Source organism: Hydra viridissima, unplaced genomic scaffold (assembly GCF_058129835.1).
Source record: "Hydra viridissima isolate aposymbiotic clone 2 unplaced genomic scaffold, HvirCarnegie_v1 scaffold_3, whole genome shotgun sequence".
Lineage (NCBI taxonomy): Eukaryota > Metazoa > Cnidaria > Hydrozoa > Anthoathecata > Hydridae > Hydra > Hydra viridissima.
In genome coordinates, this window is record NW_028324302.1 from 7544703 (window position 1) to 7565548 (window position 20846).

The 20846-nt window shown below is 27.3% G+C and overlaps 1 protein-coding gene across 3 annotated transcripts; it reads left to right on the forward strand.

Annotated features, from left to right (window-relative positions):
- Window positions 1–496: 496 nt before the first annotated feature.
- On the forward strand, window positions 497–20752 carry LOC145197940 (shootin-1-like). Of its 3 annotated transcripts, none has more exons than XM_090083232.1 (19): window positions 497–572; window positions 5611–5663; window positions 6218–6278; window positions 7636–7730; window positions 8020–8082; window positions 9315–9354; window positions 9501–9577; window positions 9695–9776; window positions 10052–10146; window positions 10331–10474; window positions 10703–10757; window positions 14699–14797; window positions 15268–15388; window positions 16934–16989; window positions 18473–18555; window positions 18643–18711; window positions 19051–19228; window positions 19421–19513; window positions 20461–20752. In XM_090083232.1, exons 1-19 carry the CDS (start codon window positions 563–565, stop codon window positions 20514–20516), a joined length of 1530 nt encoding a protein of 509 aa, XP_089939358.1. In that variant the 5' UTR covers window positions 497–562; the 3' UTR covers window positions 20517–20752. The 3 variants fall into 3 exon arrangements, with proteins under 3 accessions (XP_089939358.1, XP_089939361.1, XP_089939360.1); XM_090083235.1 differs by lacking the exon at window positions 497–572 and adding an exon at window positions 574–681; XM_090083234.1 differs by lacking the exon at window positions 497–572 and adding an exon at window positions 3733–3891.
- Window positions 20753–20846: the final 94 nt, after the last annotated feature.

Here is a 20846-nt window from a genome sequence, read left to right on the forward strand (position 1 = left end):
CAGTATTTTGAAATAGGAGTGGTTTTACGGGAAGATTTGGGATAAGAAACAGCCTTATGTTTTTACATCTCTCGCATTTTAGTTAGATAGAACTATTTTTAAAATTGTCTTTTGATATCTGTTTTTTTATGTCGTATATTTAGTTTTTGTTGAGCTTCCCTTCTTTGTTATTCAAGGAACAGCATTTCTTAAGAAAAGAGAAAAGAAAATTTTACGTGCACTCAATTAAACGAAAGGCAAATTTATGTTTAACTTTAAAAATCATTTTATGCCTTAAAAACCTATTAAAAATTTATGAACAAGTAATTCTTGATGGGTGGAATGCAAGGCTATGAAATAATTTTCAGCTAAAGATGCATATCCCACATTTTATGTATTTTGACTATATATTTATAAACTTGTTTTGATTCCACCATCATCTTTCCTCTTAGTGTATCTTGGTTAGCATGGTTTTAAATATAAACAAAGAATTGTTATTAAACTGCGTTCTTTAGCAGTTATATATTATACTTTTACAATAAATAACAATAATTTTGGAACTGGATGAAAAAACTGTGAATAAATGGACATAGGTGAGCTTTATTGCTATTAAAGCTAACGAAAAAAAAAAAAATTTAAGATATTTGAACAATTGCAACTTATAACCAAAGATAAAGAATAAATCAATGAAGTCTTTGTAAGGTAACTTAACCACCAATTCTATATATATATATATATATATATATATATATATATATATATATATATATATATATATATATAATATATCGACATATACTCCTGTAGTTATATATATATATATATATATATATATATATATATATATATATATATATAATATATCGACATATTACTCCTGTAGTAAACTTTGAGTACCAACAAAGCTGCATTGTTTGCTTTATATTTAACATGTCATTAATAATAAATTATTGAACAATCTTAGTTGAAGTCGCTTCTAATGATAATAATAACATCAACAGCAACCTTCTATCACCACTACCACCACCAATAGTAAGAACAACAACAAACAGTTATAGTATTATTGATAATTATAGTAATACAACTAAAGGGTTACAATAAAAAAATGGGACTAAGTTTGAAAGCTCATTACTCTTTCAATTTTTATGAACTAAAATTCAAAAAAAGCTTTTTCAAGGTTTCATTATAGTTTATTTTAACACATTTATCTAGCTTCGATGACTCATTTTCGTCCTACAGTATCAAGTCTTAACTTAATTGATAAAAACTTACAGCATTTTTATTTTTACGGACGAAAATTATTTTATTATTGTTCAAGTGGTTAATCACACTTTTTGCATCATAAGTTCTTGCTTGATCTGGCCAAAATATCTATTATCTACATTATATTGCATCATAAGTTCTTGCTTGATCTGGCCAAATTATCTATTATCTACATTATATTGCATCATAAGTTCTTGCTTGATCTGGCCAAATTATCTAACTATTATCTACATTATATTGCATCATAAGTTCTTGCTTGATCTGGCCAAATTATCTAACTATTATCTACATTATATTGCATCATAAGTTCTTGCTTGATCTGCATCATAAGTTCTTGCTTGATCTGCATCATAAGTTCTTGCTTCATCTGGCCAAAATATCTATTATCTACATTATATTGTCTTATAAATGGCATCACTCTTTTTGTAGAGCAAAAGCGGGTAAAAAAATGAAGGGCATTTAAAATTGAACAGCTTTTGTATTTTTAGTTTTTGTAAATTATCTTTTAAACTGAAAAACATTTTGAAAAAGTTTTTTTTTAAATTAATATATAGAATTTTTTGCTTTATTATGCGCTATAAAACTACTTGGTTTTAAAAAGAGTAACTATGAGTAGGTTGTTTCAAATTTTATTACTTGACTTCCCCAGTTTCTTAAAACTTTTTATTGGGGTTTCGGTTGAACCCACAATAAGTACTTGAACTTGTTGCTAGTTATCTACAACATACGAAACGAACTAATTTATTTACGAACGGTAAACCAAGCAAAACTTAGTAATATGCTTTCATCAAATTTTGGAAACATAGATTTAGCGAAAAAACTGCAGGTAAAATTGCAACACTCAGATGTAAGATTCAACGTCTTGAAGCAAACATTAACGAATACTCTTTGTCAAACGTCTGGGATTTTGACAAAATTGGCTTCAATGGTGACAAGGGTTATCAAAATGTTCTCTACAAACGTGGTTCCAAGCGTCCTCTTAAAGCTAAAATGTTAAAGCTGAGTGTGATATGCATGCTTGCCAAAAATTTGTACATTTGGCGATGAGTTCCTTTGTATCAAAAAATATAGAGACTGATACTTTTTGCTTTACCTCCTTATGTTTGTAGTTAATTGTCTTAATTAACTTATTTAGTTGCTTTATTTCTATTAATTGCATAACTTTAATTGCATGGCTATTTATCACGTTTAACTTAAAAAGACAGTCATTGTATAATTGCACATTTTTTTAAATCTCACTTTAAATGCTTGTAAATTAAAAACTAAATAAAGTTGTGAAATGAAACTTATATCTTCTTGTTGAGAAAATGTTTCTTTAACAAGTCTGTATAAAAAAAAGCATATGAAAATCCTTTTCAGAAAAAAAAGTAATTTAATTTATTCAAAAACTGTTCAACTGGGTCCGCTTTTACTCTGTACATTCCTTTAAGTATTTGTACTGATTCATTAAAATTCCCTCAAAAAATAAGGTTTTGAAAAACCCTTTTCTGAGAAGTACAACTAAAGCATTATGAGATCTTTAAACTTCTTTTTTTTTTGTATTTTTTATCTTCTGGTGCTTGTCTAATATTGCATGTATAGAATTTGCTATTCGATTACTAATACTATTGCTTAACGTAAAAATAGATTTATCATCGATATTCCAGCTTAGGTTTTTGAAACTGCAATACAATTTTCCACATCTCTTTCCTTGATTTGTATTGGAATTGCAGTTTTTTGTCTTTTTTTACAGTAGTGAACTTCTTCAGTGTAGTACATATTTATAGCTGAGAATTTTACATATTGATTTGAATGATCTGGCTGCTTGTGGAACTTTGTGTGATTTATCAAACACAACTCTTAATTTTTGCTTCCTTTTAATATCCGTTATTTTCGGTTTTCTTCCATTTCTAATCCTTCTTTTTGATCGTAATCTTTCTGCACGTTTAATTTTTATACAAATGGTACTTTTTGACATCTTTTCGACTTTAAAATGCAAAAATGTGAAGTTTTTTTGTCTTGAATAATTTTCTAAATAAAATTTGTTCACGCGCTCTCGAAGAGCTTCTTAGACTTAGCATATCTCATCATTTTTAGCGAATTTTTAAATCCAGTTTTTTTTTTAATTATCTAGATTAAATGTGCTTTATAATGCAATACCATATGAGTGGCCACGTGGTCATTAAGGATAGTTAGGGAATCTCAAAATTTGTTTCATTTTTTTAGTTGTAACTCTTTAATATAATAGCACTTCCTCATTAAGATAATAAAATCAAATGCGCGTTTATGTATTTTCGTGGGCTCACCATAGACACGTATAAAGGCTAGCAGCCCTCTTTGACATATATTAGGCGACCTAACCCCAACATATTGGCCACAGCCAGGTCTTAGTATGCGTAACTGATTAAAACTTTTAATTAGAATGTAACTGGGATTACACTCCTTCAATTGGCTACTTTTATTTATGGAGGCAATTACTTCATTTTAAATACACGTGGTTTTTTCAATCACGAGGCGGTTTTCCATCCGTCCGAAATATAAAATCTTTGCAAAAAAAAACATTTGGAAAAAAGAAAAATAAACATTTCGAGAAAATCTCCACTGTGCCTTTTAACAACAAAATGGACGAAGAAAGCCAGCTTGAGGCACTAAAACGACTTTCTGCTCGAGGTAAACAGATAATCACATTGTACAGTTATTTATAGCTAAAAGACAGTGTCTGAAGGGGGAAAATAAATTTAAATACGATAACCCCTACATTTTAAGCAACTATGTGAAAACTCATTTCTAAAAATTTAGAACTCAATAAGATCACTCAATTCTTCCCCCTTGAAGCATTTCTTTAAAAAATGTCTTTAAAAACTATTGAGAATGGCTAACTTCAAGGATATGGGAGGCGAGGTAAATAAAATATTTTTGAATTAATTTTTTTTCTAAAATGTAAACATTTAGCTATATGTTTGCAATTATGTCATTTGCTTCTCTGAATCAATCATGTCAAACCTTAAATATAAAAGTGATCAACCAAGGGGGCCAAAGAAGACAGATTGTTGATGACCTCTTCAACTTTTTTGCATCTTTGATGCGTTTTCTGATTTGTTTTCAGTCTTGTGATAAGAAGAACTTGGCAGTTTATACCTCAGAACTGCTTTTCATCTTTTTTCTCAAATGAGAAATCCTAATTCAATAGAGCAAGGATTTGAATTCAAATCAATAAAAATAAACAACAAAAGCAAACACAAAGGTTAACAAAACACTTTAATTGAACTATTTAAAAAAGTAGAAATGAATTTTTTATTTATATTAAAACAAGCTCATTTAACATGAATTGAATTAGGTTCCTTTTAATTTGATTTGAAGCAACTAGCTAATCTTGGATATGTGTTATGTTTACAATTTTAATATCATGGTGCATGATTGTGTTTTGTTACTTATTACTAATTGATTGTTCAACAGCATCATCTGTTTCTTGTAAAATTTAACCACTCAACCCATTTAAATTTGGACAGTTAATGAGTATTTTTTGTTTATTTTAGCAGCTTTTACTTTTAATTCTAAGACTTCTTGTTTGGTCTTAGAAAGTTATGATTTGTCTTTAAACCATTTTTTAAATAAATATAATAAAAATTTTCTTTAATTATTGTCAGACAACAAGTCTTTGGCTGCAGTGCTCCTATTTGAAACACTTGTCCTGTTTTGCTTTTATAAAGTTATGGCTTCATGTAGAGGTTCCATTTTGTCTGTTCTCTATCTTTTTTTTGTTTCATTCGGCAGATTTAGTATATCTGAAACCTGTTCCTCAAATTTCCTTGAGCCTGTTTGACCTTCTGATTTTTGGTTGGTGTTTACTTTTCTGAATAATTTTTTGTATTTCTCTACTATGTTTATTACGTAAACTTATATTGGATTTCTCTTTAACAAATAATTGTAGTTTTTTTTCTTTTTTTAAAGTTTCACGAGTAAATAGTCGTGTCAAACCAAGGTCAAGACTTCATATACTGTCTATGTTTAGGGCAGATCAAAAAGTAGTTTCTCTTCAGTCACCGCAACTTTATTAATGAATAACCCAAATAACTGCGCAATCAACTGAAATCTCCTGTACATGAAGCAATTTTTTAACAAAGTTAATGTTATTTTCAAGACATTTATATCATTTTTGAACACAAGTATCCAATTTAGAATATTCCTTGAATTTGATTCTTAACTGTTACTTTTTAGTTGATTTATTAAGTCTGAAACTTTCAAAATTGCCTTTCAAAGGCTTGAACAGATAAAAGTGTAAAGTACTAAACTAGAGCAGCAAATTTAATGTTTAAATAGCACTTTAATACTTAGGGATACACTATCTTTACATAAAATATAAATTTTTTAATTTATTTCTCCATTTAGCAATTCTAGAGTTTGAAGATGTTAAAGCTAAATATGAAGAATACTATGGAAAGGTAAAATTCATCAATTTAAAACTTGAAAAACTAGAACACTTTGTCAACACAGTAGACCCCAAAATCACCACTAAAAGCTGCCATTAGCCACTCTAAGCTTAAGTTTTAACCAACCATTGGAAAATCAAGCTGTGCTGTTTTCAGTTGTATTGGCTCTGGGGCATAACCACCAAAATTACAGGTTATGGTAATTGAGAAATGTAGCTAACTGTTGTGCCTTGTGGTGAGTCTAAATCCGCTCAGTAAAGTGCACATAATGAAAAAAACAAGTTGTGTTGTACTTTTTTTAAATCTTTTTTTTAAAAGAATGATTTTTTAGTTGACAATACATATTCTATTTGAAATGTGTTCTACGGAAACAACTTTGATAATAGACTTTTTTAAATTTTCAAAAAAATTTATATAACAGTTTTAAAATGCAATATTTCTATGATTAATGATCACACTTGTTTTGCCCAGAATTCCACATTTAGTAATATTTCTAGAAGGTTATATATTTTTTGTATTGTCATTTGAACAGAATTATAACTTTTATATTTGTGTTTTGCTTTTAGTTCTGTAAGGAAGAAGAAAAAGTTAAAAAGTTAGATTCACAGTTCAAACAACTTAAACAAGGTAACTATAACATAATTATGTGTAACATAAATTATGTATATTATTGATTATTTATATTGTTAATTATGTGTGACAAATTATGTGCAGAGTGTTTTGCTATGACTTAAATGATACCAAAGCGCATCAATCTGAAGTTTATAAACTACATTACAAAACAAAAGGTTGTTTATAAAGTATTTCACAACTCTGGTTTAAGCTTCTCTTTTTAATATTAGCAATTTATCAACAAATGTAATAATTTAAATATAAAACAATTTTTTAGAGAGCACAATTTTTAAAAGATTTTTAAAAAGCTCAATTAGATGATTTTAGGATACATGTTTTTTTTTTTATAAGCATATGAAATTTTTGAAACAGGCTCGGGTATGCTTAAGCAAAAAGTTAAAAGAGGCTCAAAAATATGCTTAAGCTTAAGCATATTTCTAATAAAATATGCTTATTTCAATACTTTTTAAAAGTGTGCGCGTTACTAAAGGTTAATGGGTATAAGAAAAATAAAAAATTGACTTAAGCTCTGTATTTGCCTTGGTTTTAATGTAGCTGAATTAATGTTATAGTATAATAATAAAAAATAAAACATATATACTATATACAAATGTTATCAATGAAATCAAAGATAGAACTTAGAAATGAAATAAACATTTTAAATATGGCTTTAAATAAACTACACATTAAAAGCGAGAGAGAAAAAAAAAAGAGAGAAATAAAACACTTCAGAGCGACTCTTAAACTTAATGTTTTTATGTTTAAGTATTGAGGTTTAGGTTTTGTAACACAATGACTTCATTACTTCATAAAGTCGTTGCATTGCAAAACATAAACTTCGATTTTTGTTGTTTTTGTTGGTTTAAATTTAGAAATATATTTATTTAAAGTTTTTAATTAAATAAAATTTAAATTTTTAAAATAGTTCATCGAGGCTCAGGAATATGCTTACATATGCTTATTTTTTTTTCAAATCTGAGCCTCCATATGCTTATAAGCGTTATGCTTATAAAAAAAAAAACATGTAGTTGATTCAGGGCAGACATTTTGTCTCAGAATATTTCAGTGCAGAATAATTAATTATTAAGAACAATTAAAAAATGGATTAAAAAATCATTGTAACAAATTTATTAAATATTCAAACATGTCAGGATATCCTAGTTTTATCCCATTTCTTTATTCTTATCTTATTTTTCCCCCATATAAACACTTGAGTTTGAATGTCTGCACTAAACCTGTCTGTAATAAACTTCCTATGCAGAATTTTTCCTATTTTCTGCTTAAAATTTTTCAAAACAAATTGTCAGGTGCTAATTTGTTACAATTTTTGTTGTTTTTAGTTTTTTCTAATTTACATTTTTACAATTTATAGTTTCATTATTGGCAGTTGCAGAATATGAATCTTTGCAAAAGCAGTATGTTGCCGAAAATAAATACAGAGTAGAAGTTGAGGAAAAGTTAAAAAAAGTTAGTTTTTTAAGTTTCTTAATTTTTATTTACTGCAGTCCTTGAATTCAAAAGTAATTCAAATCTTTTAAATTTCAATACTGTGAATTATAAAAAATTTTTTTGTTTTAAAAATTAAAGCTTCATCAGTTAAAAAAGTTTTAGATCATTTAAGCTTAAAATAGAAAATTTTTTCTTTTGGTCTACTAACTTGTTTTGTACCAATAGTCAAACTCCTCATAGCTTGTATCACTTCTTTCATTTTCAGTTTATTAAATCTTCTTTTTTTAAAACTTTGTTTTATTTTTAGGTTTCAGAAGAAAATCTTGAAATACAAAAGCAAAAAAATTCTGTTTATTTAACAAGCACATTGGTGAGCAATTTTGGCACTTTTTAGAAAGCACACAGAATTATAATAAGATAAAAATTTATTTTAAATCAACCCCTATTTTAACATCAACCTTGTCTTCAGAACAGTAGTTCTTGAAGATTGCTTTTACTTGCTGGTGTAAGTTGAACTTCCCATTCCCTTCAGTAACAAATACTGGAAGTTGAAACTGAAGTTGAGTGTTAAAGAATTAAATCTGCTTTAAATTTTTCTTTTCTTATTTTTTCATTCTCTAAACCTTTCTTTATGTATGCATCTCAGGTATGTTTCGTGATATTCTTACTTGCTAGATCTTTTTCTTGACCATCTGTCTGTTCATTAATCAAACAGAAAGTTGCAGTTTTCTGAAAAGTTATTACTTAATTTTCTTTAAACTTTGGAAAATGCATTTTAGTAAGAAATTATTTTTTTTCCTAAAATATATGTTTGTTACCTTTTTTATTTATACTTTTTTAAACAAGATTTACAATTTGAAAAATTTTAAAGAGGTCACACTATAACAAACACCATGGAAGATAAACCTGCTTTAATAAAGGCAGTAGAAAAAAAATCAAAAGTAACTTAAAAAGCTTTTATTATTTTATTTGTTTTATTCTACTTTAAAGTTTTTCCATTATAAAAAATTTTTTAAACAAGTTAACAAGTTTTACATAATCGTAGAAGAAATCTTGTAGGTTTCTGACTACACTATCAGATTTTATTGTAGTAATCTTTGAGTCAAATGTTTGCTGCTTTAATTATAGCCACATTTATATTTTCACAAATTTTTTTCTTTTTTTTCTTTATGAAGTAAAATCATCGCAGAACTTTAACACTTGTTGAGAGTTGTTTTTCAAGAATTGATAAAATATCTTTTACACTTCAAGTAGCATTAGCTTCTGCAATTTTTTTTAGATGTTTTTTTAATTTTGTATTATAATAAATAAAAACAATTATTGTACATTTCTTTATCTTACAATCAAATTTTGATAAAATTGTTAATTCCATTTTTGTGGAATTAAAAACATTTTTAATATTGACAAAAAACATCAATCTGCATTACATCATGTACAAGATGATAATACCCTAACTAATTTATTTGATTTGACTTTTTTTAAGAAATTCAGGAAAAGTTATTATCACTTAACTCCATTGAAAAAGTATCATTCTTTAATTTTATTTGGTAATTTTCTTTGTCACATAATTATGTTAGTACAATATTTTAGTACAATTTTTAGAATGAAAGCAACTCTCAAGCAAACAAAGGAGATTTTGAAGGTATTTTTAAGTGATGAGTTATAAAAAAACATTTTCTCAACCAGTTCGAGTTCAATATTATCTTGTCATGTTAGTTAAATTTTTATTTAAAAATAAAAGTTATTAATCTCACTTGTACATTCATTTTTACATGTTTTTGTTTATAGTTCTTAGAAGTTTAAAAGATGCTGTAAATGATGAGCTTCGTAGAGTGAAGAAGGAACTTGCTCTAACTAAAGAGGAGGTTTTTTTTTTTTTTTTACCATTTCTCTTATTTAAGCATAAAAATGTTTTTTCACTAGTAATTTGTTGCAAAAACTTTCTAAAGTTTTTATGTGACAGTTTATTATTTTTAAATTAGCTTGCACGTGAACGCGATGAGCATAAGATAACCCGATCTAATTTAAATACCAGTATTCAACAAATTAATCAGTTAAAGCGAGGTAAAATATTTAGCAGTAAAATAATTATTTATTTTATTTGATTAAAAATTATTTTACATTAAATATTAAAAGAAAAAGATAAATATTGATCAGCTAAATGAAAGGTAATGTTATGTAAGTTAGCATAAATACAAATAATGTTATGTAAGTTAGCATAAATACAAATGTTTTTAATTTTCTATTTTATTATGATAATGTTAAGTGATCAAGTTCTCAACTTTTTTTGCACTGTTTGAGTACTTTTTAATGAATCAAGTTATATCTATTCATTTCAGTATCAGTTATGGCTCTAGATGAGTTTAACAGTCTTAAAGTTAAGTTTGATATTGAGAAGAAGTGTCGCGAAAAGGCTGAAGATTATGCTGCAGAGGTGTATTTTTTAAAGTTTCATTAATTTGTTGAAATAATAAGTATAAAAGTAGCATGGCTGCAGAGACTTTAAAAAATACACGGCAGTATTTTTTAAAGTTTCATTTGTTTTTTGTTTTCGTTAAAATAATAAGTATGAAAGTAGTTAGATAGAAATTCTATTTTAAACAACCATTTTTTTACAGACACTATATCGGACTAATACTGAGTCAAAAATTAGTCGAGCTATGATGATTTCAAGTGAAGATAAACAAATAAAAAAGCTCACAGAGGAAGTAGAGGAGATAATAGCATCAGCAGAGAAGGAAAGAAAAGAGTACACTGCTCAAGTATTTATATGACTTGTTTAACTCTTTTAAGGTTAATTATTCACAATGCATCACATAGTAACCATACCAATACCAAAAGTATACTTTCTTTTGCTGAACAATCCATGTCAGCAACTAATGAAAAAATGATTATATTATTTCATCTATATATAATTGAGCTTGAGTGATCTTTTTATATAATTAGCATTGAATATTGCATGGTAAGTTCAGTTACTTTGTTTCTTTCAGATCAAAGAACTCCAAGATGAATTGGCATCTTCCAAAAGCATCAGTGATTTAAAATGTTAATACTTTACTTATTATTAAAATCCCTTGAATTTTTCTTTGAGTTTTGTTTTGAGTACAAAACACCTCAGACTTTGGGATGTTGTATACTTGATCGGGTGCACACAACCCCTCTTAATTTCTTTTGTGAAGTCCTGAAAATGTTCCACTGACTGTTCTTAAATCCAGTAAATTTTTATTCTGATCTGAGTGAGACACAGGAAAACATTCTGTAAATTTTAGAGTTGTCATTTGGTAAAAATGAGTTATAATTCTTGCATTTTTACCTTCTTTCTAGTAAAAAAAAAAAAATCCTTTTAATAAAAAATATCTTGAACCATGAAATGAATGCTATGCTAGATATACCAGTTTGAAACAGGAGTGTCTCAAATTTCAATCTTTCCATTTAGTTACATTTGGTAAGTTTAAGTTTTAAATTTATTGCATTTTTATTTCTCTAGTTTCTTTAAAAAAAATATTTTTCTTATGAAATTTTTCTTGGTAATGTTCAATAAAAAAAAAATTCTTTAATAAAAACTCTGGAGGACAGTTGAACCTTGGAATGAACACTATCTTTTGGCTTTCAAATTTTTTAACTCTTGTCTCTTGTTTATTTTTTATATATATATATATATATATATATGTATATATATGTATATATATATATATATATATATATATATATATATATATATATATATATATATATATATATATATATATGTATATATGTATATATAACTTCTGTATACAAACAGTACAGTTTTTAAGCTTTAGTTTGAAATTGGTTAAGGAATTTGGTCCAACTATTACTGGCAGCTGTCTACTAATAACAAGACAAGATTGAAACATTGACAAGCATCTCATTTCACCTTACGGATGGGAATAGATTCAAAAACACTTAATGAGACAGCAAAGTTAGTGTATATATAAGTTAAAGGTATTTTTCCTGATAAAATTGTGAAATTTCTGGATGAAAATGAAAAACCTAAAGAAATACCTAAAGTGTGTTGAACAACATTATCCTTGGTAGTTAGGTTACAGATGTACAAGATTTGTCATAGATTTTCTCTTTGTGGGCTAACAATGTCCAAGAGTTAACACAAAATGTGTAAGATAAAGAGTTCTTGAAGTGTATAAGGTGTATGAGGACAGATAAACAAAAAAGGACTGTAGCTGAATTTGATTTAAATTGGCTTTTAAGAGCCCAAGGTGTTTAATCCATATGATTTATTGATGTTGCCAATGTTTTTTTTTTGTTCCCTTGTTTGCAGCATGAATGAAAATAATACCACAACTGCATTTACCACTCTTAACACCAACTTTCTCCATTCTTTATTGGGGATGTTAGTGTTGATGTTTCTATCTAAATTTTCTTTTAAGCAAATCGGCTGTTAAGTAAACCAGAATGTCCCTAAAAAAGCCTGAGATTTTGTATTAATATATTTGTACAGTGGCAACTACATAAATAACACACTTTCATGACCAGTTGGTTTTACTTTTTGATACCAAATTTTTTTTTTTATAGCAATTGCTATTACTTTTATAGCATCAATAATGTTTACCTTTTTGAACAGAACTACTCATTTGACATTTACAACTGTTAAAATTGCTTGTTTTGAGCATTTTAGTGGTTGTGTTTACATTTTTGCAGTCATTTTAAATAGTCTCGGGAAAGAAAAACAAAAGACAACCTCCAGAGAAAATACATCCATTGTCCATATCGCTAAGCTGAATCCTTTTATTGGCGCATCATAAATTAAGGAACAAATCGCTAAAAATTTAAAGCTCAATCTATCTGTCAGCACTGTCAAAAGTTGCTGGTGCAAAAATAAGGACACAAGGACTTTCATTTTTGGGAAGATGTGCTTTGGACTGACAAGTCTAAGTTTAATTGCTTTGGATCCAACAGAAATAATATGTTCGTCATCCTCAAAATGAAGAACTCAGCCCTCTAAAGACCATAAAACATGGTAGTGGCAATGTGATTGTTTGGGGCAGTTTTTCATGGTGTGGTGTGGGCTCATTGCATAGAATACAAGGGACAAATGATCAACACATGTACAATGAAATTCTAGAAAACATCATATTGCCTATTCCAAGGAAAATCTCCCTTTGGTTTGGAAATTCCAACAAGACAATGACCTCAAGCACACCGCAAAAAGATTGATGTTTTTGAGTGGCCCACACAGTCATCAGACCTAAATCCGATAGAAAATTTGTGGGAGAAAGTTGACAGAAACATAAACTGGTCAACCGCAACAAATTCAGGTTAACTTTGAATTAAAATAAAGGCTGCTTGGGATGACATTACACCTAAATGATGCTTAAAATCAATCTTGTCGATGATAATTTTGTACAGGGTGTGGTATTTAAATTGCCCCCTTATTCTGTACTTCTAAATCATTTGTAAGATTGTACTTTTTTTTAACTAAGTTACTTTCTTTTCTTACTCAGTAATGTTATCTTCTAAAATTAATATTTTTATTAGGCTAAAAAAGTTTAGATCTCAAAAACTCAGATCTCTAGAAAAAATATCATTACATATTGAACATCAATCTGTGCTATTTATTTTGTCGCCACTGTATATATTTTGCATTAAAATATTACAATGGTAAAAGCCTACCAGTTTAAATACAAAGAGATACAAATTCTAAAAATTTTATCATATATATTCATGTTATTGCAAAAACATATTATTTATTTGCAACCAAAGACTTATCTGAAGACCTATTCTTTGAGTAGAATGATATTATCTTTAGTTTTTTGAGGTTTCTTAAAATGATAATTTTTGAATAAATTATTTTCTAAAATATGTAAATAATATAAGTATCTAAAACAAATGTAAAACTTTATGTAATCTAAGAAAAAAATATTCTTTAAATGTTATTTTGAAAAAAGAGATATTCTTCAACAATATTATTGTTATTTTGTATTCTTCAACAATATTATTTTGTAAGTTTTTTAAAGTCAATATTTTAGGTTAATTTCTTTTTTTAGGTGCTGGAATACTTCATTATTGCTGTAAAAGTCAGGCAATGGCAAACCTTACTGACTTAACAAGCAAAGCAAGTAGCTTCAAATATTATTAATACTAAGTTGGATAAAAAAAGTTGACAAAAACAACTGTTAGCCTTGTTTACTTTAAGGGTTTCAGACTTGAAATTGCTACAAACCACATTTACAAATGTGATGTTTTTCCAGATGCTTTAAATTACATTTCCATAAATATATTTGGGAAATTTGAAGAGCTCCAGTTGTATGTTGAATCCTTCTTTATTGCAGAATTAGTTGAGTTTAGAGGAGGAGTAGGCTTAAAAAAAATGCAATTTGGTTTTTGTAAAAAAATACATGCAATTTTATAAAATATAATGTAAATAAAGTACTAAAAAAACCCTTGCAATATCTTAATCAATATAGTTGTGGATGGGGGAGGAGGTTTCTTGAATGTGGCATGTAATGCTTTTGATTCAGAAAATCTGCACTCCTGTTCTTAAAAGTACCAGAATAGTTGAGTTCAGTGTGTCCAGATCTCAGCTATAGGTATTCCTTAATCTAACTGGAATTTCAGACTTATACCAAAATTTATGAGTAAGCAGTACAGGGTAATGATTAGAATTTTTTAGTTTATGCAAAAATTATCTGGGTAGTTAAAATTTCTATCAGAGCTAGGTATGAATTTGTAAAAAAAAAGAAATTGAGGTTGTTGTGTGCACCCTGCAATACTTGATTTATTACTTCTTTAATCTTGTCTTCGTTTCCTCTTTAAAAAAATATTTTTGGTATTTTCAAAGAAGTGCTTGAGAATGCTTTTGCATGAATCTGTATTTTTTAATGAATATAATGTGTATATAAAATAGTTTTCTTTCTGTATGTTTAGCTTTAATCAAATTTGATATTTATTATAATTTATTGGTTTGATTATTTTGACAGTTTTCATAATAATTATTTTTCTTTTAGCCTTAGAGGATAAAGTATCATTGTTAATGGACCAGCTTGAAATGTCACAAAAACAGCTAGAAGAAACTGAAGCTAGAGCATTAAAAGCTGAAGATGAAGGTAACTTGTATGTAACTCTAAAATGTGATGTAATTTTAATATTTCACTTTTAGCGATAAGAGATGTTTTTTATAAGTTACATTTTTTTCTACGGTGAGTTTTAAAATTGATATTTGAAACTGATAATGAAGTATGATAGCATTCAGCAATTTTTAGCACTTGTTTATATCTTTCTAAAATTTTGCAAATATGTATACCTGGTAAATAATAAAGCTTAAAACTTTTCATGTCATACACAATATACTTGTTTTGTGTCTTATACACAATATACATATTTGTGTCTCATAAATGTTATAGATTATGTTTTACTTTTCTTACTTCTTCATTATTGTAGCTTTATCTTCAAACTTTATCTTCTTAAGATAAGTTGTTTGTAATTAGCAAGAAATAAAAATAAGAAGTAGTATACAAGATTTAGTTTGTCTATATTACATTAACTAATTTAAATCTTATGTTGTTGTAATTCTTAGTTCGAACGCTCTTTGGAAGGCTCTCATCTGTAGAAAAAGAATTACAAGGAGTAAGTGAAGTTGGGTCCCTTCCACCTCCTCCACCTCCACCACCCCCACCTTTAGCTGCTCCCATTATCAAGTGAGTGATTTCACATTCTTCTCCTACCATATTTTTAGCAATGGTATTCTGTCTTTGCATAAAGTAATCACTGATTTGAGTTATAGAACTTACACATTTAACATACTTAAGAAAAATAGTAAATATGCTTTTTTTTTTCTTCCTCCTAATAAAAAAAAACAAATTTCATATTGTATAAATTACAAAAAATCTCTCCAAATTCATTAGAAAAAAAAAACATTTTTAAAGTTATGACGAATGTTAATAAGTAAGCAGAACATAATTTAACAAAAAAAGTTAATGAACAATTTTTTTTTTTTATAAAAATAAAAAAAAAACACCCTTTAATTTGTTAACTGCTTATACAAGTTTTGGCATTCATTTGATTAAATTATCCAGATAGTTTGAGAAATATCACTCTACCCATATTGATGCAATACACTGCTTTTGCTCCACATGATTCTATATTTGTCTCAACTCAGCTGAGTTGAGATTTAACAATTATTGCAGCCAGGTAATAATAATAAGTTCTATATGAGTTTCTTTTTTTGTAATTAGTTGGAACAATAATTGTATCAACTATTTACAAAAAAGTAATAGTCTATGTCTATAACAAATATAGTAATAATCTATAACCAATTAGACACTTTCCAAATAGCATGACATTAACCTTATATTTTATGAAAACCTTTCTTTTTTAGAATACAATAAGAAAGGTTTTTATAAAATATTAGGTTAATGTCATGCTTCTCATAATATCATATTGTGAAAGTAGATTGTATTCTGGATAAGAAAGGTTTTCATAAAATATTAGGTTTATATTAAACTTACTAAATAAAACTGGCCCACACCATCTTTGAACCTCCACCATTTTTGACAGTAGGCTATATACGCCTTTTTTCAGTAGATGCTTTTCTTTTTGAATTTTTTAATTGAAGTTTTTTTTTTTTGATGAGTTGCTTTTAAAAAAGGTTTCCAGACAGCTAAACTACCATGTAAGTTTTCAAGCAACTTTGTACAGCAATGAAGTAAAATGTAATTGTTTGGACTATTAGTATTTTTAATGACTTTTGACTTTAAAATGACTCGAAGTTTTTTTTGTTTTTTTTTTTAATTTTCCTACATCCATTTGTACAAGTATCCTTAAAGAAATGTGATTGTAGTTTTTTCAACATTAAAAAAAATATATAGTAGAATGACCATCATTTTTCAAAGCAATAATTGAAGAATGTATTTCTGGTGATAAATTCATTTTTTCTGATATTTTACATTTTTATTATCGTTTTAATGATCTGATCATGTAAACAACATTTTTTATCTGTAAAAAATATTTACAGAATTTTGTTTATTAATTTAGTTTTACATATTTTACTGGCAAAAAACTACAATCAAATTGTGTTTGAGGGAAAAATAACAGTTCGACTTTATTTACACATTTCTAATTTACATTTTAATTATCTTATGACTCTAATAAATAATTTTCAAATTTAATATCAATTTAATCAAAAGATTCTCAAAATTTAACCTTTTCTACAAATTTATAAAAACATAACATTCTTTTTTTAGGAAGTTTATTTTTAAGATTGGTAAAAAAAAGAAAACCAAAGGTCCTGATGTAGATGGTAATTTTTTTTGTAATTGTTATTTGCTTTATTGTCATTATGATTTATTTTCTTGTAATTGCATTTATTTTTTTGTAATTGTGATTCATTTATTCAATAAGTATAAAGTGAAAAAAAAAGTGTTTTGACTTATTTAAATTTATTTAAAGTATGATAGAACACTTTTTTTATATTATATATACTAACATTACACTATGTACAGAGTAATTTAGTTAAATTTACACCAACTTATATGCTAACCATAAGAGAACAATAAGGATAACAAACCTTTGTTGAAAATACAAGAACAACATAATGCAACGATAAATTATAGCAGGTGTACAATTAGACCAATCTTCTCTCCAATCAATAAATTCAGAAACAACATGATGATGTCTTGGTCAAGATTTTACCAGGCACAGAGTATAACAGTGTTCAAGTGGCTCACTGATGGATATTTTTTTGAAGCACACAAGCTGCTCCATAGACCTATAGAAAAAATTCACAGGGAATAATTTCTGGAGATGCAGCTGATCATTCTTCCTTAGGAATAAAATCATGGAAGTTCTCCCTGCAGAAGGTCTAGATGCTCCTTGCTGTGTGGCTAATTACACCATCCTGCTCAAAGAGATTTTGTCTTTAAATGTTGCTTTTACCCACAGCTTTTTGAATTTTTTCCTGATAGTAAAGTTGATTAATTTTTACACCTGCATCCACAAATTTCTCTCCTTGTTCTTGATCTCCTTGTTGAAACAAATTGACAATTTTGATATGAATGTATCTTTCACTAATTGCTGCAGTCTGAGGAAGAGAGACTAAAGAAATGTGGCTGAAAATTGCCTTGTTCTTGGCAGACATTTTAATTATTAAATAAATATGATTAGCACACATATGGTACCTATAATATAGCATATCATGCTGGTGTAAATTTAGCTAAATCACCATGCAACACATAAGTGTAGTATTAGCTGCCCAGACACATTTTAGGAAGTAACAGCTGCCCAGGCACAAAAATGTGTCTGGGTAATTGTTTCTAATTGTTGATAATTGCTCATACTTCAAATGTAAAAAAGAAGCTATCATTCTCCACAAGCTTTACTTTTGTGATATATTTCTTGGATTCATCAAGATGAAATAAATATGTTTTAAAAGAAAAAAAATGAATTTTTTTTTCTCTATTTATATTCACTATTAGTTTTCACTATTTTTTCACAAAAAACTTTTTTCATCACTCAAACTGGTGGGCCCTAACTCAGCATGTGACCCAAAGCAAAACCCCCTGCCAGCCCTGATGTCCTGGTCACAAAGGGATTGTTTGCAAGAAATGTTTTCAATTTTCTACACTCTTATTTGTATTGTATTTAAAAATAGTATTTTTTGTTTAAAAGATATTAGTTATTTTTCCAAACAATTAAAAAAGTAATAATTATATTACTACTATTAGAGTTAAACATTAGGATGCAGATTGCTATGGGTTTTTTTTTTATTTATTTATTTATTATAGAAAGTGAGCTTGCTAGAGTTAAAGCCATGGAAGATATGATTGAACGTATAAAGAAAGGTGTGAAACTGCGCTCCGTTTCTTCGGTTAGAGCCCTTGTTAATAAAAAATTAGCATTTATACATTTCTTTTTTTAATGTTTTTTTTTTAATAAACGATTCTCTTTATTTTAGCCATTAAAAACAACAGTTGAGAATGGAGATGAAAATTTGACTGCAATGGGAGAATTAGCTGGATTATTGGTTTGTTTTTTACTATTAAACTAAATAATCTTATAAAAAATTTAAATAAATTTACAAATAAAAGCATATTCCTTTGTTTTCAGTTGTTTTATTAAAAATAAAGATGATTTTGTTAAAGAAATCTCTCCTCCCTTTTTGCTCTTAGTCTTTAATGATGTTTTTGTTTTAAATCACTTTTCACCTGGCACTCAAAAACCCCTTAAGTTATAATTAAAATTTTCTTTGTTAAGATAAAATGAAAAAATGAGAGCAGTGATAAAAACTCTGAGAGGGATATGAGTAGGAGTTGAGAAAAGAAAATAGAATCAAAGAAGTGAAGAAGCTTAAATATTTTTTTAGACAAACTTGCGTACCAACCAAAGGGAGAAAAAAGAAGAGGTTAAAGAAAATGAACCTGAATTTACAAAGCTGAAGTTGAGGAAAGCACCTTCTGTTCAACAATCAGGTTCAGTCGAAGAAAGTGTTTCTGAGTTAAAAATGATCTTGCAAAAGCAGAAATCTTTCGCTGAAATTCTTGGTAAGAAATTTATATTCACATAATTTATTTCTTTGACTATTTTTTATGACAAACTGAATTATAGGATACAAGAATCTATATTATTTACAATTTTTTTTTATTTTTTTGTTTTAAGTATGCTAATGTACTTTTGAAAACCTTTTAAAACTTAACAATAATCTTAATTGTAACTCTAACTTATTTTTACAACAGATGTTGATGAATCTCAAAACAAAAATAATGATAATACAGAGTCAACAGAACCAACTTGTCAGATAAAAGTTGAACCAGAAGCAAGTGTTCCAGGTAGTAAAACATTTGTTTAATTTTCATTAGGGTTGGAGCTTAATTATGTACATTGATGTTTGAAATATCTGAAAGTTGAGATAAGGGCTGTGATACAAAAGCAAATTTCTCATCAGTTTAAAATAGACATAGGTTATCTGGAAACATATAGAATATAAATATTTTTTAAGCGTCATTTTTTGATCAGTACGAAAAACAAAATTTTTACAATGCTTTATACAGTTTAAGAAATAGTTGGAAAAAATCTATATATAGTATTAAATCTATTATAGTGTGGAGTACAAAGTAAACTGTTTGGTTAGGTGACTTCAAAAGTTGGCACGGCGCTGTATAAATGCCTATTTTATGTTTTGTATTTTGCTTTTTTTAAACAAGCATCAATATGTGTTCAAAAATTAAAAGTATTATGTTATGTTGTAATACTGTTTAAAATGTTCACTTAAAAAATCTTGACGTGGAGTTTTTGTAATTCCAGACAACGCAACTCTTTCCTCCTTCAAAAACAAAAAAACAAAACCATAAAGCTTCCGGTTATGGAAGTATCTAAAGAAGTATGGGGAGAAAATGAAACTTTTATTGATTGACAAGTTTTTACCTGCATACTTTCTATTTTACACCTTACCTCTCTAACTTCTTTCAAATTTTCTAACGGTAGTGTACGTATATAGTTATTCCAATTTTAAGTTGAAAATGTTTAAGAATCGTTGGACGCACTCAAACCGTCTTATATTTATGGAGATTATACATTATTGGATATTTATTGGAGTTTATATATTATTATTTTTTCTGTTTAACTGTTACAGTTCTGAGAAGTTATTTTTATTTGATTTTTTGTTTTGCATAAATTTTTATATTTTATATGTATATTATAATTTCTTTCATTATCTTTTGTTCATTTTTTCTGTAAAAAATATATTTTCGATTAATAGATTCTTTTATTTTTACAGAGGTGGAGGCGGTGAGTTTAAAAGCGAATGAAGAAGCGAAAGATAATTCGGAGTAGCCATATATACATATAGGTTAAATTTTTGTTGTGAGTTCTTTGGGGATCTTTTGAATTAGGGAATCTTTTTAATATTTACCAGTGCTTCTTATAGCATCTAAATATGGTATATTTTACAGCGAATTGTAATTAAATTAGTAACTTTTGTTTTTTATATTCTCTCTTTTTTTATACTTTATTTTGTAAAATATAATTATATTTTATATACTTACATGATATTAATTTTCATATATATATTTTTAAATATTTTACAATTTTTCCGACGTCACTTTCTTTTCTTTTTTTTTTTTTTTAAACTAATCGCGTTTCTTCAAAAAATAAAAATAGGCG